At 41.5% G+C, this 19,640-nt stretch overlaps 1 protein-coding gene across 1 annotated transcript in view; it reads left to right on the top strand.

Moving 5' to 3' along the window:
* SMC3 (structural maintenance of chromosomes 3) overlaps positions 1–19,640 on the top strand; it is a 789,692-nt gene that overhangs the window by 196,631 nt on the left and 573,421 nt on the right. Inside the window, exons 12-13 of the mRNA XM_085603430.1 lie at positions 1,514–1,635; positions 3,087–3,300. Coding sequence (XP_085459556.1) covers positions 1,514–1,635; positions 3,087–3,300 — 336 coding nt within the window. The remainder of the gene's footprint in view (positions 1–1,513; positions 1,636–3,086; positions 3,301–19,640) is intronic.

Genomic DNA, 19,640 nt, shown 5'->3' with positions numbered 1-19,640 from the left:
CAGCGCGCATGGGTGGCGCCTAAGTAGTCTCCGTGACGTCATCTCGGCGCTTACGATGCCAGCGACGGACGCGGAGCCGCATGACGACACCTACTGACGTGCAGGGGTACTGCTACAAAAACTTTCCGGATCCAGTCTGACGCCTGGGGATTATTCTAAGGTAAGGAATCTATCACTAACTAATGTCTCTTACAGATATGTCGTTACACAAGTAGTAACTTGTGCTTCATCCTTTCAACTTGTGTCACGTCCTGTGCCTTATATAAAGTGATGATATGTAGGTAATCGTTAGAATGCTGCCGTGTTCGAGTGTTTGTTAAGGCAATGATCTGCTGAATAGTGCAGAAATTGAGAGGGAGGGAGACAGCCTTCCTCAGCAGGAGAAAAGGGTTCTTTGAAATGTAAATCGAAAATTGTAAGACATAAAACAGCAGGTGGAATTTTCTTTTACTATGCGCATGGTCTATCGACACTTCTTGCAACCTGTACGTTCTCATAAGGATGAAATGCAGTCCAACAGCATTGTAAGACTAAGAAAGAGAAGGGTTTAGAACCTTTTAATGGTGACTAATATATCCAGGAAGAAAAATAAATGTACCTCTATTTGTTCAGGTCAGAAGAGTTTTGTGACCGATAATACTGCTGATCGAAGTTTGTGCAGCGTGCAATTGTTATCATAAAAACGCTCTGGTGTTTGAAGTGAAGACTTGCTGCGATAAACTAATTGCTTTAAGAGACGGAAAGTTTCTGGTTGCTTTAAGACACAAAGTTTCCTTTCAGTGTGCACGCACTGAAAGGAATGTCTGATATGCAGCTGGCACCCGCCCGCGCTGCTGCTCGCTCCCGAGCTCCCTAGGCCAGGGGAGAGAGAAGGCGGGACATGCACCCGCCTTTGGCCAAATGCGTGCTGTCTTTCTTAGAAGGACGCACGCAAAGGCCAATAGCTGTGAGGCAAAAAAAAAGCGTGTGCTCAGAGTTAAAGTCCTTAATAGAAGCCTCGCAGAGCAGCGCATGCGCACTGGCTCGGGTGAGACCTAAAATCCTTGGTTTCACATTGTGCAGTTCAGCCACTAGATGAATATATTTCCTTCTCGCATTTTACGTAAGAAGTTAATGATTTGTCTTTTAATATTGGGTATGAGGCTAAAGCATGCATGCCAGACACGTGAAACCTTGGTTTGTTGTCCACACCTTGTATGTGCTTAGCTTTCCCCTATGCCCACCTTACTCTATCTTGACCCTAAGGAAATGATTGCATTTTTTTTCTCTGCGCCTCCTTCAAAGGCCTCTTGAACAAATTAAGACAAAATTATTGACCAGCATGTAATATAAATTAGATTTATTCTGCAAAACGAACTAGGTATTTAGCTGTGACACTAGCTTTGCAGCTTGAAGCTCTTCTAGATTCACATGTGACCTTCAGCCTCCCTGGGTGAGGTGCACTGCTCTTCCATATATTCATAGTTTCAAAATTTTAAGTATAATTGCTGTTTAACTTGCTTATTTTTTCCAGAAACGTTTACTGAAAGAGAGAACAAAACTTCTTGAAAAAATCGAAGAGAAGCAGAAAGAACTGGCAGAAACAGAACCAAAATTCAACAGTGTGAAAGAAAAAGAAGAGAATGGAATTGCCAGGTAGTTTATTTCTCTTAATAATTGGTTTATGCTTAAATAAATAATAAGAGCAGCAAAAGATGAAAAATTGTTAATTCAGTTAGATGTGCTGTACATTTCTTAACTTGTAATGCCATTATTCACACTCTGTAATCTTGCTGTCGCACCTTCCCAAGTATTGGGCAATTGCCTGTACAGCCAGGCTAAACCGAAGAGGTTTCTCTAAAAAAATATCATTTTAAAAGAATTTTGGAAACCTCCCTGTGCGAGTATTCTTGTGTGTGTGATCTCCACCCCTTGCATCCGATTTCCACCATATATTCTTTATATTCCAGGGGCAGGGTTGTGCTTTCCCTTTTTGGCCAGTTCTGTTTTTGTGTTTGCTGTCTCTCATACCTGATGATATTAGGTTTTTATTTCTGATTGAATAAAACAACGTGCGCTTCTCTGCAAAGTAGGTAGGATTGCTGTCCAATAGCTTATACACCGCTATCTCATGATTTCAATCCTTCAAAATGTAAGAACAAACATAAAACTTAATCACTAATTTTGTTCTAAATTTGTCTAAACAACTTCTAGTGTAGATTTTGACACCAAACAGTTGGGCTATCTGCTGGAGGTGAGCGTAGCTTCAATTCTAATCCTATAAATACATCCAGTTTTTTACTTTAGTGGTGTATTATTTCCCCAAACCAGTGGGTGCTGATTCTTATCAAGGAGAGTTGTGCCCTGACCATTGTGGAAATCCCTGGAATTTGGTTTCAAATCACTGTTAAGTCACGGTACACATTGCAGTCTGGAAGGGACATTCACAATTAGTAATACATTTCAAAACCCTTTTGCAGATTCGGAAAGACTTTTCTGAATCGGTAAATGGATTCAGTAAATCCAGAAATGCTTTTTTATGGGTGCAGACCATCTGATGTAGCTAATTGGACTGTTCATGTTAGTTAAAATGTTTTTCGTATACAACGCCCTAAATTAGTTGATATTGTAAGTGTTTATAGACCTTATGGCAATGCCTCTCTTGGTGTGGTTATCTCTTGTCACTAAAATGTATTTTTCCAAGAATCCACTTTGTACTCCATAATTCAGTACATCATTATGGATGGTTCAAAGTGTTCATTAGAACTTAGCATACTGGCATTTCACACAAGAACATGCATGTTTAATTCCAAGGCTACAATTTTGTACTACAAAGAATCCTTATCACAGTACAAGATGATTAATGTTTTGATGTCAACCAATGAATGTTACGCTCTGGAATTCGTTTTGTTTATTTAATGCTACATGGTAATGTTATCTAAGAGTAGTAGCTGGCTTAGCCAGATTGCACCAGAAAGATGAAGAGTTTCTAACTGCATATTCCTTAAATTAATGCATTCAAAAAATAAGTCAAAACTTTGTTAGTATTACGCAATATTTGCTGCTGAAATTGTTTAACGCATTGGTATATATATTTCCTTATGTAGACTAGCACAAGCCACACAGGAAAGAACAGATCTGTATGCCAAGCAGGGCAGAGGGAGCCAATTTACATCAAAAGAGGAAAGAGACAAATGGATTAAAAAAGAGCTCAAGTCTCTAGATCAGGCTATCAATGACAAGAAACGACAGATTAACACCATAAACAAGGACTTGGAGGAGACTGAGGCAAATAAGGAGAAGAATTTGGAGCAATACAGTGTAAGCATTTTAAACGCTTGACTGTTCAAATATTTGAAATAACTCTGTTGGATGCTCTTTGTTGGATATTTTTTTTAATGCAAACTTCATTTCTTCACTTTGTAAACAATTTTTATTGTTTTATTGGTCGTGACATAGCAGTGACATCTAGTTGATTGAGAATATACCATTCCTCTTATTTTTTTGTCCTAGATTTTGGTTAATTTTGTTGTTCAATGCAGAAGTCAACCTTTCCTCTCGGAGCAAGAGAAACAAAGAGGGGTAAAGGTACCTGTCATGTTGAAAGTGCCCAGGCTAAAAAAAAATCTTAACTGTTATTTTAAGCAGCCAGTAGGTTCCAGTCAGGGATTGCACTGGCGGTTTACCTCAGTCACAGCAATGCTAACATGGTTTGTAATGTCTTGCTGTTGAAAGCATAGGCAAATATAGGCAACCAGGAATAAGGAAGGGTTGTTTATGACTTTAGTGAGAATAACTACAACGAAAGAACCGTACTACAGGTAAGTAGAATTTACTTTTGCTTCGTGGAATCCTCAATGATAGTCCAAAAGTTAGAGTAGCAAGCATATCACTAACGTCGTGGTTACCAACATTAAACAACAGCAGAATATTAAGGCTGAGGAGAAGCTGTGAGGGAGAATTATCTAAGCCAACGAGATTATTTATGGCTGATTGGCCCTCTACAGTCTCACCCTCCGATTCCTCATCCAAACAGTAATGTTTAGTGAAAGTAGGTACATATTTTTAAGGAACAATGGTCCCATTCAAAAAAAGTAAATAAAATGCCTCAATTAGTCCAATGAAAAATTGGGTTTATGTATAAAGTCAATGCAAAGAATATTGGTCAATACGAAACAATTGTAAAGGCAAAAATAACAAAACAATGAGTGAGTTTTAACTGTGGCGGGGTAAAAGGGAAATCAGCCGATTTCCAGAACCCAGGCAAGTGACTTAAAAGGTGACTTTTTTAGTGCAGATAAATAAGCAGTAACAAAGTCAGTTAGACATCTCATACTCCAACATTTGAATAATAACTATAGAGGAGTTTAGAAATGGTAGCAAATCGGTACAAGAGAAACATTTATTAATGAAGCAGAAGAAGCAGCTTTGCTTCATGTTCAGTGCATTGTGGACGGACGAGAAAGAGGTTATTAGTGAGCTGGTAATAGGTAATGCAGGATACTATCCACCTAGCACTAATATGTTTTGATTACTTCAACCCAATATGTTGAGGTACAATTGATAAAGTGCTGATTTGTTTTGTGCAGGGGTATTTTTCTACTTTTCTCTTTGCTGGTGAATGTGTAGCAGATTCACAGAATCACGTTTGAGCTTGTGAGATGGGGTATAACTTTTAAACATGGCCTTGCTCATTTACTGTGCAGTGGAAGGGTGGGGGGGGGGGTAAAAATACATGTCTTAAGAGGGAGGCAATGAAAATTGAATGAGTGGGACAGGTAGGATCCTATTTACTTGTCACAAATAGGAAGCAAGCTGCAGAGTTATATGTGAAATGGAGATAATGGGTGTGTTTTTGGAAAGCCCAAGAAGAAACAGTTTAAATAATCTAGTGTGGCCTCAATAGTGGCTTAGCAATGTTTACAGTAATCTCTTAGAATGAAAGGGAGTACTGACAACTGAAATGTTCCTCCACCCATAAGCCTCTTTGAGGCGAAATAGAAGCCCCCATGGAAACTTTCTCTGTGAAGATTGGTTTAGACCCACTATTTTTTTAGAGGATCATTCCACGTCTTAGGTGCATGCTGGTATTACCATTGGGCTTTGGATATCATTTGCAAATCAGTAATATATATGTTTTAGCTGGTGAATGGGGTGGAAATCTTATTTTTGCCCAGTATTGGGGTATCTTTCATAGATTCACTTGGCTGAATCATTCCCCGTCATCGAGAAGGGAGTCCCACGGTATAATAATCAAGCAGTATTTCAAATAATGCCATATGCTATAAGGGCCCTGAGCCATGCTCCTATAGCCTATCTAAGTCATTTTAACAAAAAAAAAAGACCAAATATTGAATGCAGCCAATCAGCTGTTAGCACCCTCTATAACCTTCCCAGCAGAAGCAGTTTCCCTCAGATTTTCACTGCACGTCGTGTGTGAAGGGAGTCTCCCGGAGTTCTTCTACTCAGTTTTCTAACCTTTCAGGTTTTTTCTTCATAAATCTCTACTCCTCATGTTTCATAAGAAAGGACTCTTTAAGCCCTGCAAGACCTGTGGCAAAAAAAGAGTTCATGTTGATAATCCTCACAAGGACTGCATTTACTGCCTCCATCCAGCCCATGAGGTAAAACAGTGCAAAATCTGTCGCACTTTCTCTTCTAAGACCTTAAGAGACAGAGGGGAGGCTGCTTCTGTGGTTGCAGTCCACTAAGCACCGCAAGTCATCGGAGGAGGACAGTGATGGTTCACCTAGACCTCATAAAAGAGCAATGTCTGAGGAGAAAGGCTCTGGAGAGGGCAGGAAACACCTTTAACCCTCTCCAGAAAACAAATGCTCAAGAAAGGAGAAACAATCTAAAGTCCCCTCTGAGCCTTCGTCTTCTGTTTCCTCTACCCCTTTGAGGAAAGAAAAGAAGCAACACACAGCCTCGTCATCTGATCCCGGAAAGAGCAGGATTGAAAAATCCCCATTGACGACCACACCGTCGACATCAAACACGACGACGACCATGGCCATCTCCGAACCCATACCATCAACGAAGAGCCGTCATCGTCTGCCCAGTCTTTGCAGTCGGTGAGAATTTCAGTGATGAAGCCGTCGAAGATACCGTCGACGTCTACACCGTCGACGCCACTTTGTCGCTGACGACGACAGCCGACGGCAGGTACGTCGACAACAATATCGACGAGACCATCTACGACGATACCGTTGACGATGATTCCGTTTATGATGGTTCCGTCGACGACAGGATTTTCAGCGGATGTAACCAGAAGCCCGTTAACTATGATTAGGGTGACGAAGAAATATTTTCATCCTGAAATGTTGGCTTATACACAAATATCTCCTTCACCACCATCGCGTCTTTTGGACCTTCAGCAGTCTGATGAAGAGGAAGATGATGGTATGTACGGAGCAGCACACAGTTCTTCGGAGCTGCACGTGAAGTGCCAGGAATTTGACAATGACTACGAGGACCAGCAATACTACCAGCCATATCTGGCACTGCTGCGTCATTATCAACACTACGTATACCAAGAACATTGCCCTAGAGAGATGGCTCATCTGCCGCCAACCTTATTTCAAGATCTTCAAGCTATGCTAGCAGATTATAAGCAAATATTTCCATCTCAAGATATTCCCAAGAAACTACCGGAGCATAAGAAACCCAGTTCACCAGCAACATCTGCAGTACCACGAGAGTCTGATCCGGTCGACCCTTCCTCTTCAGACAAAGAGCGAGAAGGCGAAATCCCAAATCCGGCTGCTGATCCCTGGGAGGACTACATTATTCCTACTACTTCACCTCCATCACACCATCCAGCAGATTCTCTGCCAGAAGACATAGGGGGTTTCCACAACTTAATGGAGAGGGCTTCTAATAGATTCCATCTCCCCATGGAAATTAAACCTACGTACTGCTTCCTGTATGACTTTAAAGACTTTAAAAAGGAAGCTAGAAATTCAATGTGCACAATTCCAATTATTGACTACATTTGGTAAGAGGGTGTAAAGATAATGATGACCCCGGCAACAATACCACCAATGCTCTCTCCCATAGAGAAAAAGTACAGAGCCCAAGAAAATTTCCCTTCCTGTCTGACTGGCCATCCGTAACCGGATTCTGTTACTTCACAGGCAGCACAAAGGAGATCTAGGGACCCAGTCACCCCGATCTCCACTCCTCTGTACAAAGAAGGGCGTATGCTTGACATTATGGGAATGCGTTTCTCCACCATGGCTGCGACTACTATTAAGGCAGCCAACGCTTTGGCTATCATCGGACGCTATGACACACAAATGTGGTCTGATATGGCTTCTCTACTAGACCTTATTCCTGAGGACAGAAAGCAGGAAGCTAGAAAGATCCTCATAGAAGGAGAACGGGCAGCCTCAGAAACAATAGATTGCGCTAAGGACATAGCCAACACGGGTTTCCGCCAACTAGCAGGGGCGGCTGTATTAAGACGCCAGGGGTGGGTAAAAGCAACCACATTTAGACCAGAGGTCCAGTCAAAAGTTCTGGATATGGCATTTGATGGGGAAGCCTTATTCGGAAAACATATAGATGAAGCGCTTCTATCCATCAAAAAGGACACTGATACTGCTAAATCCTTAGGTTCCCTTCAATACAGAAAGAGACTGTTCAGAGGGGCAAAAGGACATGGTTTTTCCACTTACAGAGGAAACTACCAAAGAACGCAACAATACCAGACACAATATAAGCAATCCTGTCAACCTGCTGCTTACCGTCAACCGGCTACGGCTGGTTTCTTTCGCCAAGAGAGCCGAAATAGAACATCGACCCAAGGCAGGGACAATATATGAAAACCGTGATTTTTACCAGGGTACCAGCTTTCCCCTCCCGGTCCCCTCCCATGGGTGCAAAGATATCCAGTTTTGTCCAGCAATGGGAGAGTATAACATCGGACCGTTGGGTATTGGATTTGATTGCCTTTGGTCACACACTGGAGTTCGTACAAAAACCTCCAACTACGCCACCCAGGGGATCCTCTCCCCCGCGTCTTCACTTATTGCAGAAGGAAACAAAGATTATGTTAGCCAATGGTGCCATAGAGAAAGTTCCAGCTCTGCAAAGAGGGCAAGGTTTCTACTCCTATTTCTTCTTGATTATGAAAAAGTCAGGGGAATGGAGACCAATTTTGAATCTCAGTTAAACAAATTCCTAAGGAAACAAACTTTCAGGATGGTAACTTTGACCAAGATCTTACGACGTCTCCCCAAAGGAGATTTCATGACCTCCCTCGACTTGGAAGGCGCATATTTCCGCGGTAGCTGGTACCCACTACCAATTCAAGGTTCTCCCTTTCGGCCTCAAATCGGCACCCAGGATATTTACAAAATGCCTGCCACCTGTGGCGGCAGCTCTATGTTCTCAAGGCCATCAAGTATTTCCATACTTGGACGACTGGCTTTTAAGGGCTCCTATGGCAAAGCTAGCGTCCAGAAACACCAACGCTTGTTTACGACTGTTCAGCAAACTAGGGTTGACAGTCGACGTCACACAGTCCTCTTTCGTTCCCAGTCAAATAGTACCATTCCTGGGAGCCAAATTGGACACAATCCAATGCAAAGCATTCTTGTCGGAAAAACTTCAAACCCGACTACGTTTTTTCGCTATGGCCATATCAAGAAAAAAGTCTGTTTCAGTAAGGAAATACAAGTTGCTGCTAGGGATGTGCTCTTCAGCGATAGACTTGGTTCCCTTGGCCAGGCTCGAAATGAGACCTCTCCAAGAAGCATTACAAAAACAATGGCTTCAAACATCGAGATCTTTCGAAGACATCATTCGCGTTACTCCGGCCATGAAGATAGCAATGATATGGTGGTACCACACCCCAGACCTTTCAAAGGGATGACTTTCTTATAAGACATGCCAGATTTCATCCTGACAATGGATGCCTCAATGGACGGCTGGGGAGGCCATTTGCAGGACCTTCAAATTCAAGGCAAATGGTCCAATTCTCAAAAACAAAGACCTATCAACAGCCTGGAGTTGAAGGTCCTATTCCTCTCCTTACAGGCTTTCCTGCCGAGGATAGCAGGTGCCTCTGTGCTGGTCCATACAGACAACATGACCAGTATGTTCTTCATAAACAAACAGGGAGGAACAAAATGTCTAACACTTTGTCTAGGAGCGCAGGAATTGTGGAGCTGTGCGGCAGAGCAGGGGATCTCTCCCAAAGCCGAGCATGTTCCAGGTCTACACAACACGCTGGCCGATGGTCTCAGCAGAGCTAGAGACAATTGCCACGAATGGAAACTCAATCAATTCCAGTTGGATGGAGTATTTGCTCTATGGGGGAAACCAACTCTGGACCTGTTTGCCACGAACATCAACACCAAATGCTGGTCCTATGTCAGCAGGTACCACCTCCCAAGGACTCGGGGCAATGCCCATTTGATGCGATTGTCAGGGATATATGCCTACGCTTTTCCCCCCATCCCATTGATTGCCAGAGTACTGACCAAAATGAAGCTGGAAGGATATCACCTGATTCTCATCGCACCTGGTTGCCCAGGCAACATTGGTTTCCGGAACTTCTTCACCCTTCAGAAACGAGACCCATTTGTCTGCAGCGGTTTCCTCCTCTTCTGTCCAGGGACAGCGGTCAAGTGCACCATCCGAATCCGGAGTCTCTGCATTTACACGCCTGGCTCCTGAATTCTTGGTGATTAATAACATGAGCATTTCTCAAGAGTGTATAGATATTCTCTCAAAATCTAGAGCGGAAAGCACCAACAAGACGTACAAACTTACATGGAAGAGATTCTGTGTCTGGTGCCAACTAAATGACCTGCATCCATTTCAAATATCCCCACACCAGATTTGATCATATCTTCTCCCTTTGGCAAAATCAGGTTTAGCCTTCTCTTCAGTTAAGATATCTGGCTTCCATCTTTCGCTATAGAAGAACTCCCAGTGGCACTTCTCTTTATGCCTCAAGCCTTATCAAACAATTCATGAAGAGGCTGTTCCATGCTTTCCCTCCAGTGCGAGCACCTTGCTCAACTCATGTAAAGACCATTTGAACCTATTCAGCTTAATTGAAATACCTCGCATGGAAAGTCGCCCTTCTTCTGGCCCTCACCTCAGCCAGGAGGGTAAGCGAAATCCAGGCTTTCACAATTAGGAAACCCTTCTTAATATTTAAGGAGAATGCTGTGATTTTAAGGACTAATCCCAAGTTTATCCCTAAAGTGCCTTCTTAGTTCCACCTCAATGAGCCAGTTCTACTCCGGTCCTATTTTCCACAACCATCAATGCCTGCAGAGCAGGCGCTACATACACTTTATGTTAAACGCTGCCTCAAGTTCTATCTTCAGAGAACAAAGGACATTAATAAAAACTGATCAATTAATTGTTGTCTATGACCAAGGCAGAGAAGGGACTGCAATAACAAAAGCAACTATCGCATGATGGATATCAGCTGCGTTCCAATTCTGTCATATCAAAGCCAACAAGCCTTTAAAAAGGATAGCAAAGGCTAACTCTACCAGAGCGGTTGCAACTTCAGTGGCCCTCTTTGCAGCGGTAATGTTAGAGAAGATTGGTCATGCTCAACTTGGAGTACCACTCATACCTTCACGCAGCACTATTGCTTGAAATCCGCAAAAGATGCAGATGCAGCAGTGGGCCAGGCAGCACTTCCGGTGGACAGCGTTTTGTTTGCATGCTGAAAGCATGCCATAACAACGCGGTCGTTACAACGACCGCGTTGTTGTTTCGCATACCGTTACAACGCAAGTCGGAAGAACGATTTGCCTTAGGGGGGAGAAGGTGTTGGATTTAAAATCCAACACCTTCCCTAGTGTCTGCACAGACTGGAGTTGGACTAGTAAATTATACTATTCCAACATCCAGCACCCCCTAAAAGCAAGTTGTTGTTCCGACTTGCGTTGTAACGGTATGCGAAATAACAACGCTGTCATTGTAACAACTGCGTTGTTATGGCATGCGTTATAAAAGCATGCAAAAGAAGGCCTATGTTCGTACTTTGCCATCTTTTACATTAAGGTAAGCCTCTTTCTAACCCTTGGAAAGAGTCTTGTTTTTATGGTGGTTGCAAAAAATATATATAATATATATATTCACTTTGACTCGTAACGCATCCGATTTGAAAAGACTAGTGCAGACCTTCTGCTGTGCAAATTATTGATTGTTCAGTCCTCTGCCATTACGCGTTTCAGCCGTACAAGCGGCCTTGATCACATGACAGTGCTCAAAACAGTGTCCCGCTTTTAAAGTGCCAGTGCTAAAATAAATTCATGAACATAAACAAAATACTTGATAATACTCCGCTTACTCTCTGTATGATACACGCATAAATGCTTGTATTCATTTTTAAATACTCTCATTGATCATATAGACTTGGTACAATAAATATATTACCAATATTTAAATATAGATATCCATATAATTTTCCATATGATTCAGTCATCATCAAAATACCGGCATAAATGCTGTCTAGAGCAATGCTGTAAGACAATTTCATGAATCGTACGTGAAAATAAAATAAAAATGAATATAAAAGTAAGAAATGTGCTCACCTAAATGAAACAAATTATAAAAAAATGTGCTTATGTATATTTTAACATTTAATATGTAGAGAATGAGAAATCTACTGATGGCTAACTAATAGCCAGTACATTGTGCCACTTCCTATTGACTTATTAACTTTTCAAACCAGTATATATAGACACAGTTGATACCAATGCTTGGTTTGGATCAATCCACTGTCATGCATTTTCTTTATACGCATAGTGCATATTATGCATTAAAGTGGACCCATATTTTATCCAAACAACTAATATTAATCAGTAAAGTGCATTAGTGCTACAGTGCCTCAGATCAAGGTGCAAAGAAGCAAAAAAGTGCAAAATTGAGGGAAAACATGAATTCCAATGACAGGATTGTGCAAAGGCCGCGTTGTTGATACTAAAATCATTTTTCATTTTGATGTAACCAATCAAGATTTTTCTTTCCAAATTTTCTAAAAAGACCATAGAAAATGTAAGAAAATATAAAGGAGCAGTAGAAATACAATGTTAGAATCATATATACTATTAAAAACCCTGTAAAATGACTGGAAATAAAACACAATGATAAAATTACCCTATGTCTGATACCAATCATTGAAACCAGATCAATATAGAAATAATACAACATAGATTACAAACAACAACAATGTATTGACTTATCCTGAAGGAAAACATTAAAGGACAACCTGAACCTCAATTGTATATGATTCAATTCAATTTAGTCTATTTTAATTCAATTTAATCTCGGGTTGACCGATCTCTCACCATGTTTTTCTCTAAGAGGACTCCATAGATTGATCATAAAAAGGTGTGGCGATATTCCGTAGTATTGAGTCCGCCTGGGTATTTAGAATCGAACTCTTATATGTAACTAGTCTCCAGGCGTCTCAATTTTACTTCACTGTCACCTCCTCTTTTTGTGATTGGGATGGCTTCTATAGCATATTTCAGATGCTGTGGATTGCTACTATGGACTACTTGAAAATGTCTACCTACAGGGTAATTTTGGTCTTTATTAGTTATTGCCCTGATATGTTGTAGAATTCGTTGGTGGATGGTCAGTTTGGTACTCCCTATATATTTTAGATGACAATCACATTCTAGTACATAGACAGAATATTCTGTCTTTCATGTTAAATGTTGCTTAATTTCTCTGACCGTGTCAGAAAAAGCCGTTTTGAAAGTTTTTACATTAATGCCAAACTGGCAAGCCTTACATGACAGACATTTAAAAAATCCTTTTCTTATAGTCAACCACATATCTTTACGGCAAATCTCCTGATTATTGTTGACCAACATGTTCCCCATACTCATAGATCTTCTAAATGTAATAGAGGGATTGGAGGGCATCTGGTCACCTATTACCGGATCTTCTTGGATAAAGTGCTCCTCAACTGTTTCTCCTGTTTAGAGTATATTAAAATAAGTCTTACAGGTTGTGTATTCGGTTGGGATAATTCTTCAGGTGGTTTAGACTTGTAGGCTAGGAGATCCTCCCTAGCCCTCGCTTGAGATCTTCTTATAGCGGCCTGAACTGTTCCTGTACTGTAACCCCTACCTAGAAACCATTTACAGCTTTCAGTTTGCTTGATTCTTACATCCTCTGAGTAGGTGCATATGCGTCGAATGCGGAGCATCTCACCATACGCGATGCTCCTGATCAAATGTGGAGGATGAGCACTGGATGCATGTAAAACTGTATTACCTGCCGTTGGTTTTCTAAAAAGGGTGGTAGTTAAGATATTATTTTGTTATAAAATTTGAACATCTAAAAAGGTCACTGAGTGCCTGCTGATGTTAAAAGTAAATTTAAGATAAAAATTGTTTTGATTGATTTCATCTATACATTTTATAGCACTTTCTTCACTCCCTCGCCATACAATGAAAAGATCGGCAATAAAACGCAACCAAGAGACAATGTTGGTGGTATATATTTGTTCATATTTACGCATGAGGACCAGCTCCTCCCACCAGCCCATAAAGAGACTGGCATAGCTCGGTGAGAAGCTGGCCCCCATTGCGACTCCCTGGATCTGTTGGTAAACCTGGCCATTAAAAAGGAATAGATTGTTTTCAAGACTGAAAAGCAACATATCTAACAACATCGGTGTATGTTGTGAATACATCATTGGTCTTGTGCTGAGAAAGCACTCCACAGCTCTTAGCCCATCCCTGTTTCTGATAAAAGTATATAGCGAGCAGACATCCAGTGTCACAAGCAACAATTCCGAGTCCCAGGACAAATCTTTGATTTTGTTTAAGAAGTCACTTGTGTCTTGTACATATGACTTGTGTTCCTTCATATGGACCTGTAGGAAAAAGTCAATGTATCTGGAAAGGTTTTCCAGTGGTCCATCACATGCTGCAATGATGGGCCTGCCCGGTGGATTCCTAAAGTTCTTGTGGACTTTTGGTATGAAATAGATGGTGGGCACTAGCGGATGTTCTTTTTTAATAAAACCATATTCATCCCCGCTTAGAAGCCCCAAACTTTTCCAGGCCAATAAATTCTTAAACAAAGCGTCCCGGATACTTTTATACTTGAGTGGTGAACTTTTTCTGTAGCATTGAAGATCATTTAACTGACTGTATGCTTCCTTCCTATAGTCTTCCTTAGGCCAAAGGATGATGTTTCCGCCCTTATCAGAGGTTCTTATAACCACACTTTCATTTTGTAATTTAGCAATTAACTGGTTGTATTTTCTTTCTCTGTTTGTATATGTTTTTTTCGATCTGTTGATGGCATAGTTAAATTTCTTAATCTGGCTGACTACATGATCGCTAAAAGTGTCAAGTCCATCCCGAGCCATCAGTGGAACAAATCTTGATTTTGTTGTAAATGGTGTTTCTGGCCTTGCCTGTACCCCCAAAAGATTGATATCCTGGCTGTTCAGTTGGTCTCCACTGTCCAGTTGGCACATGTAGGCCTGTGTCTGAGACTAATAGCCCTGGAGAGTCATTATTGTGTATGGCTGTTGTTTTTGAAGCCATTGTTAACTGAAGTTCTTTGTTGATGGAATTTCTTGAGTTTGAGTTTTCTGATAAATTGATAGACATCAGCTCTTGTTCTAGTATACTGGAAGTTGGATTCTGGGCAAAAGGACAATCCTAGAGATAATAGTTGAGTTTCAGCTACTGACATGTTGATGTTAGCTAAATTGACAATGTTATTTTCTTCCTGCTTGTCTATTCCACTGTCAGTACACGGCGAGCACCCATTTGATTTTCCTAATTCGGCTTTGCTCGACCCCGCTTCCTGGGCTCTCCTCTTCCGGCTGGCTTGCTGTCTCCCCCTTCTCCTTTGGGATTTTGTTTTGTAATAGATCCTTGGTTGCGAGGTCTCAAGATGTCCCTTTAAAATGTCCAACTCTTCCCCCAATGTGAGTTTGATTCCTCCATGCTCCGCTTTCCTTCTGATGTTCTCATTATCAGATTCACTATTTCAGGGTGTTGTTTGTTTACTTCATTGGTTCCTCGCTTACGTTTGTTTGCTGTTGCTACCCTTAGCGAATCATAGCGGCGTGCAAAAGTGAAGATTTGACCATTTGCATAGTAGTCGCGGTCCCTTTTGAATTTGTATGCTTTGCGCACCTTTATTTTTTCCTCCTCTTTTACCAATCTAATGGACATTTCTTTTCTCATTTTGTGTCCCAGCCAGGAATCGCCTTCCTGCTGCTTGATGCTTTCCTCGAGGGCTTCTATCTTGATTTGCAAATCAGCCCTATCAATTTCAGCGTACTTTACTAATATCTGTACTAATCTACGCGATGATTCGAGGTTGCATTCCCCCCATTCTGCCACCATCTGGGGGTTTGGCGCCTCGTAACTGGGGGCAATCATGGTACGCAGCCCCCTGGGGATTCTCCCCACATCCAAATATCTTTTCAAAGAGCGCGCCTCCCACCACTTAGATTGTTCTTGGCGTTTATATTTCTCCAGCAGTTTAAAATTATCCTTGAGTCCATTAGTTCTGGCACTGGAATCATTAGTTCCCTCTGTGTTAGCATTGGCTTGAATCTCTACATTATCTGAAAACATTTAACCCGCGGCAAGCTCGCGGTTTCTGAGCGCGTCGGCAGACATTTCGACTTGTATTGAAAAGGTTTTCCTCCTACAATCGATCTCTATGGCAATGTTGAGAAATGCCCAAACACTGTCCCGAGATGAGGAGAGAAGCACACCTCCCGACCCATGCAGCACTGCAATATGTAACGTGTACCTTAAAGGCACAGATCGATGAAAAGTCCGGTAACACAGCCCGTCTACTATCTGCTCAGCCGAGCGATATATCCGACGTGCAATCGCTGCCTGGTCCACCGCTGCCTCGTACCTCCGTTGTTTCGTCTCCCGATGGGATTGTTCGTGCTGCGTTTGGGGGGTCCGTCCGTTTCGCTCCCAACTCCGTTTAGTGCTCTGGGGGCCCCCGCCAAAGCAATGTCACGAGCCCGCGGCACTGCAGGTGAGACCCGACCGGTGCAGACAGACAGACTAGTTGCTACGGAGCCTTCTTCCCGGGAGGGGGTCTGCTCACCGGCGACAGTCGAATGCCGGTAAAATATCACTTTGACTCGTAACACATCCGATTTGAAAAGATGAGTGCAGACCTTCTGCTGTGCAAATTATTTATTGTTCAGTCCTCTGCCATTACGCGTTTCGGCCGTACAAGCGGCCTTGATCACATGACAGCGCTCAAAACAGTGTCCCGCTTTTTAAAGTGCCAGTGCTAAAATAAATTCATGAACATAAACAAAATATTTGATAATACTCAGCTTACTCTCTGTATGATACACGCCTAAATGCTTTTATTCATTTTTAAATACTCTCATTGATCATATAGACTTGGTACAATAAATATATTAACCAATATTTAAATATAGATATCAATATCATTTTCCATATGATTCAAAGTCATCATCAAAATACCGGCATAAATGCCGTCTAGAACAATGCTGTAAGACAATTTCATGAATCATTGTACGTGAAAATAAAATAAAAATGAATATAAAAGTAAGAAATGTGCTCACCTAAATGAAACAAATTTATAAATGTGACTGTGTACATTTAATATGTAGAGAATGAGAAATCTACTGATGGCTAACTAAAAGCCAGTACATTGTGTCACTTCCTATTGGCTTATTAACTTTTCAAACCAGTATATATAGACACAATTGATACCAATGCTTATATATATTTCATCCATCCATCCAAGTTCACCCGACGTCGCGTCCCGGGTGCACTCCAGCGCGGAGGTGAATCTCATCACATGGCCAGAAACGATCCACCGATACGTGAATAAAATCTGAGGCACTCAACGGGGAAGTTTGAAAGGTGGAAGTTTATTCAGAAGACAGCGTGAAATAAACTGACAGACGCGTTTCGGCGAACAACGCCTTCCTCAATGTCCGTTGTCATAACAGACCAATACGTATTTATTTATTTTCTTATGTTCTTTGGAACCCTACCTGTCTACTTCATACTCAGTGACCTTTTTGCTAAATTTACATGCCTCGCAATTTAGACATGGAAAAAAGCCCTTGCTTTTGTCCGATCCGGCTGAGGGGGCAGTGAAATGGCTATGGACCAGATGTTCTTTAATGGAAGTGCTGCGCCTGTAAGTGATAAAAGGGTATGGTGATAACGCTTGTTTAATCACATTATCAGTTTGCACTATGTGCCAATGTTTTCTGAAAATCTGCGTTACTTGTTGGGATTTTTCATGGAAGCCTGTTATCATTCTGATTGGTCCTATTTCCAAGGGACATAAGAAAATAAATACATTGTTAAACTGCAATTCAGATTTTACTGTCTACTGCCTGGTGTATCCTTGCCCCATAAGATACATCGGGAGCACCATCCATCCCGACAAAAAAAAGAATCCTAGAGCATATGCGTGCTTTGGCTAAAAAGATCAGATGTACCCAGTAGCACGCCATTTTGAGCAGATGTACAAAAGCAACCGGGATCAACTACCATTCTTTTGCATCGATCAAATTGACAGAAAAGAGAGAGGAGGGGACAGGACAAAATCACGGAGGTATCTGGAATCCATATATATTATAGAGTTATCCACAAAGACTCCGCAAGGCCTCAACAACGAAGAAGAAATGTGGGTACACATAGGCTGATATAGGAATTCTCAGCCTTTTACATGCTAGACCCCACTATGTTATCCGTTTTCTGGTATCATGAATTATTAATTATCTTTTTGGAAATGTGGTATCTTGTCTGTTTTACCCTGTAAAATGTTGTTTAATGAAATTGCCTATTTTGGGCTTTATCATGCCCAGATGAATTGAATATATTGTGACATATGAGTACTGATTTTGCATACAATTTGGGCATTGGATATATAGTTTTCATGAAATAGATGCTTGCCTATCTAGGGCTTGATTGCTTAAATGATATGTTTTTCTGGGTATTATAATTTTAGGTATGTACTGAAACTTAAAAAAACGTGAAATTTTGATATTCCGATATCTTGTCCTACTATTGCACAATTTGGATAGTGATACATACACTACGTTTTGATTGTTTAAATACCACTTTCAGATATGTAAGGAACTTTTAAATTCATCAGATTTTTGCATTTAACTAAAGAATTTAAATATGTCCGCCGCGGATACGGAGGTTCTGTTGAATTTCTTTTACACTCCAATGCGCATGACTATTGTGTTCCTTTCTGGTATGCATAAATACGTATTGGTCTGTTATGGCAACTGACAATGAGGAAGGCGTTGTTCGCCGAAACGTGTCTGTCAGTTTATTTCATGCTGTCTGCTGAATAAACTTCCACCTTTCAAACTTCCCCGTTGAGTGCCTCCGATTTTATCCACGCATCGGTGGATTGTTTAAAGATATATATCTTTATTTACTTTATTTATACTTTGAAGTAACAAACATTCAATGACCCGTGACAAAGGAGCTATCGCTCTCAAACGCGTCGGGCATTTTTGCCATGTAAACAAATAAATTATTCTTTAACCACGCTTATGGATTTGGGCTTGGTTTTCTTTGGTAAAAAATACCCTAAGAATTGGACTTGAGATATAGATAGATAGATAGATCGCTATATTCTAAGTAAGGTATACTATTGGCTACATTATTATTCCTTCTTTCCCTCTCCCTAATACTATGGAGATGTTGTTACATAAGTGATGTTTTGTTCTAGTTACCAAAGATTTATTTTGGGTTCAATATGTGTTAGTCTCCCACCATCCACAACAGACAAACTGAATGATTGGATGTGACTGCTTGCTATTCTGATTCAGGCATGTAAATCTATGAAAGATACCCCAATACTGGATAAGAAAAGAAGTTGCATACCTATCCAGTATTGGTATCTTTCATAGATTCACGTGCACCTACCCTCCTCCCCGTAGAGGCTGTTTCCTTAATATATTAAGACACTCACTTCTCACTTGTGCTGGGAAAATCTGAGGGAAACTGCCTCTGCTGGGAAGGTTCTAGAGGGTGCTAACAGCTCATTGGCTGCATTTAACATTTGGTCCTTTTTAGGTCGAGCCTGTAGCAGCACACATGCGCTGCTCTGACGAGAATTTAAGTAAACAGTAAAAGGGCTTTGGAAAGCTCACCACACGCTTGTGCGTGTGGTTTGCTTCTTTTGTTCAGAGGCTATTCGCCTTTGCGTGCGTCATTCTGAGAAAGACTGCACGCAATTGGGCAAAGGCGGGTGCATGTCCTGCCTTTGCTCCGCCCACGGCCTATTGCTTGCGGTTACCCGCACAGGCCACATCTGTTTTCAGTTATCGTGCACAGATGCATGCGCTATAATTGAAAACGATCGCTAAAGCTGTGGTGCGAGGGCGTGTTCCATTTACCTCTCTTCCTTTTCTTTCTCCAGCTTTATTCGTGTGCTGCCACTGTTCAGTGTTTGTGCCAACTGCGCCATCCACTATCCTCCCTGCTTCTATCCATCTCTTCTCGGTGTCTCTATCGTCTCCCGCGTGCCCTTCCTTTTCTCTCTCTCCTCGGTCGCGTTTTCTCCCATCCCTTTCCTCTTCCTCATATCTTCCTCCCTAAGGATACCGTGCCGCCCCACTCCCTTTGAAGTGGGTGCCCAGAGCCTGAGTGACAGGGCCC

The sequence above is a fragment of the Triturus cristatus genome, chromosome 1_2 (assembly GCF_964204655.1).
Source record: "Triturus cristatus chromosome 1_2, aTriCri1.1, whole genome shotgun sequence".
NCBI classification, from domain to species: domain Eukaryota; kingdom Metazoa; phylum Chordata; class Amphibia; order Caudata; family Salamandridae; genus Triturus; species Triturus cristatus.
The sequence above is the reverse complement of the archived record's forward strand: the minus strand, read 5'-3'. Positions and strand labels throughout refer to the sequence as shown.